Consider the following 3,005-nt stretch of genomic DNA (forward strand, 5'->3'; position numbering starts at 1 on the left):
CTCGTCATGTGATTTCCAACCACAAGACCTCAATCGCCTGTTGAATACATCCTGTCATCTCAAAGTATTTTATGAAATCATAAGAGTTTTTCAAGCTAATCAACCACCATATATATATATATATATACAGAATATTTCCCAAATGGCACCCTATTCCCTATATAGGGCACTGATATGGGCCTTGACTAAAAGTGTGCACTGCCAAGGGAACAAGGTACCATTTGGGACGCAACCCTAAGGTTATTACTGTCCAAGAAAAAAAAGCTACAGTACTTCACAGAACGGTCAGAACATTTAGTAATTTTATTACATAAGAACGTACATACAAAACACACTTTTATAAAAAGTTGATAAAACTCAGCAATTATTTGACATTGTCCGTAGAAATACACAATCCCTACAAACATTTACAATCAACTCTAGTATAGAGTTGTGATTCTAACAACTAACAACAGGACCCCCCCCCAGACCACATTATTCTGAACTATCTCCCTCATTGCTTTCACAAATTAGATATGTACACAATTTGACCTAGTTGGAAAAACCTTCAAATTATAAGATAACAAGGGGAGGGGGGTACACACACATATACAAAAAAAAACAACTGAGAGGAACAAGTAGCGAATATATCCATTCAAATCTTTTTCTGCTTTGGTGTTTGTTTACGCCACGTCCGGTGAGAAGAGACTGGAGGAGTGTAGAGAAGCTGTCGATCCCCCCCCCACACACTCCAAATACTACCCCTTCTTTCTACCCCTCTTATCCTCGAACCCAGAGTGAAGTGGAGACATGTGTTTCTCTGCACCTGCACACAGAGAGAAAGGGAAGGAAAAAGTTAAGTCAGTCCTCTCTCTCTCTGCCTCTCTCTCTCTCTCTCTCTGCCTCTCTCTCTCTCTGCCTCTCCCTCTCTCTCTCTCTGCCTCTCCCTCTCTCTCTCTCACGCTCCCCTCCCTCTCACCCTCCCTCCACTGGAGAAAGGGAGCAGACAGACTGGCGCCTAGTGTGGAACTTTCACTAACCCCAGGCTGATAGCAATGAATCCCCTACACATTCACTGGCTTGGCTAATTGGCAACCATGGTGAGAGGGGGGGGGGGGGGGGTAAGAAAAAGAGGGGTAAAGGGGACTAGACTCTTTCCCTGCATAGCAATGCCCCCTTCATCTACAAAACCAGTGTCTGATATTGCTATTTGTTGTTGTTAATCATTTGAAGAAGTATTGAGTTTGTTCACACACTTTTTTCCCTGAACAGTCCAATGCCATGTGCCAGCCTATTCACAGCAAACATGTAATGCAACAGTAATAACACATGAATAGATGTAAATAGATGTATAGATACCTACCATTTCTGGAAGTCACACTCCTCCTGTTTAATGGCACAATCGTCCATCTTCTTGGGAGAAATTGCGTGCAAGGTCTGCAGTCTTCATGGAAAAGGAAAATTAGAAATATTATAGCCACTGAAATCGAAATTCTTAGCCAGACTTGACAACAAGATATAAACAGTGACGCATGGAGTGGATACGCTGTGGTTACATATAATGGCATCACGCACCGATACTTGATAAATACATTTGGACCGTTCATCACGTTACAGCGTTACAGCATCTCTTTCCGACAACATCACATTGTTCACATGTAATACATAGCGAAAAACATGACTTCCTTTACATGCACGTCTATTCCTCCATTTGATACAATAGGAATTAAAGAGACATGCAATCAAATTCAGCATAACGGGGACGGAAGCGGGGTAACCATCTTCACCTTTAGTGACAGCACCAAGTCAGGCGTGGTTGCCGCGGTAGACTCGTCTTCTAGCGCGATTTGCAGGTCGAAGATGTAGTCGATAACGTGCTGCAGAATTTCCACTTGGCTGACTGACTTGTTCTGTGGGATACTCGGCACCAGCTCCTTGAGTTTCGAGTAGCAGTCATTCATATCGCACAGCGCGCCCACGGGTTCCTCCATAGATGGCTTATTCCGGGTGATGGAGAGACTCTGATCCGAAATGCAGCAAACAGCTTCGTAGCAGCTTCTGACAGACCTCATTGGACTGATGGCTTTCATGTTTGTGAGTAGGCTACAATGAATTATTTCAATTCGAAATGACGTTCCGATTCGAATAAGAGGGGTACAATATTCTCACCCAGGCAACAACCAGCTACAGTAGTTCTGTTAGTGTGAGGACGGCTTTATACAACATTGTCAACCAGTCGCCGCCCCCTTCTCACAAATAAATAAACCCTCGAACTCTGATTAGCGAGTGTAGAGACTTCCTGGTGGTTCTGAGGAGCATAGGGTTTCTGATTGGATGTTCAAACGTCACTTACGGGGGGGGGGCTATGAGGGATTGACCAACAATTAGACACTTGATTTCAGGTAGACCACAATCAACAAAGCATATTTTGGTGAGCACTGAATACTGATGACAACACATGATAGGCTTTTCTACTTGATAAACAGGCCTAAATGTGTCTAGGCTACTATTCTGCTCACTGACATAGTTTGTGCCAAGACAAATATAAACTTAGGGCCCACACTGGATCTTCTTTCTTTATCAAATTGAAGCCACACGTTACCTTTACAGCTTCATGACTTTGCAGACATCTCGGCGTCTGGAATCTTTTTTTTTCACCTCTCTTGGCGTCACACGATTTTAAAAGATGTCAAGAGACAAGACAGAGAGCAGACAGACAGCTTGAAAATCCTATAATTATAAGCTGTATTAAAGGTGATGGTTTTCACACCATTCACTCCAAATTTCTTTATCTAAAAGATGTGGGCTTTATAAGGAATAACAATCCTTTCCATTCACAAGAAATTAGATAATTTATCCAAACAGTTATAAAACGTATCATACATGAGTGCTTAAAAGTTCAAACTCCCTTCATTGTGAATTACAGTTTTGAATTTGCTATTATTAGCTATCATATTATTATCTTTGTTTTGTTATAGCCCCAGCAACCCTCTCTGTTTTATGGCTAAATTGTGAACAGTGTCTAT

The 3,005-nt window shown here is 42.0% G+C and overlaps 1 protein-coding gene across 1 annotated transcript; it reads right to left on the reverse strand.

The window, feature by feature from the left end:
* Positions 1–280: 280 nt before the first annotated feature.
* id3 (inhibitor of DNA binding 3) lies at positions 281–2,186 on the reverse strand. Its single transcript, XM_046364469.1, has 3 exons — positions 1,767–2,186; positions 1,343–1,423; positions 281–805 (listed from the first exon to the last, which is right to left on the reverse strand). Exons 1-2 carry the CDS (start codon positions 2,067–2,069, stop codon positions 1,370–1,372), a joined length of 357 nt encoding a protein of 118 aa, XP_046220425.1. The 5' UTR covers positions 2,070–2,186; the 3' UTR covers positions 281–805; positions 1,343–1,369.
* Positions 2,187–3,005: the final 819 nt, after the last annotated feature.

The sequence above is a fragment of the Oncorhynchus gorbuscha genome, linkage group LG10 (assembly GCF_021184085.1).
Source record: "Oncorhynchus gorbuscha isolate QuinsamMale2020 ecotype Even-year linkage group LG10, OgorEven_v1.0, whole genome shotgun sequence".
Taxonomy (NCBI): Eukaryota; Metazoa; Chordata; class Actinopteri; order Salmoniformes; family Salmonidae; genus Oncorhynchus; species Oncorhynchus gorbuscha.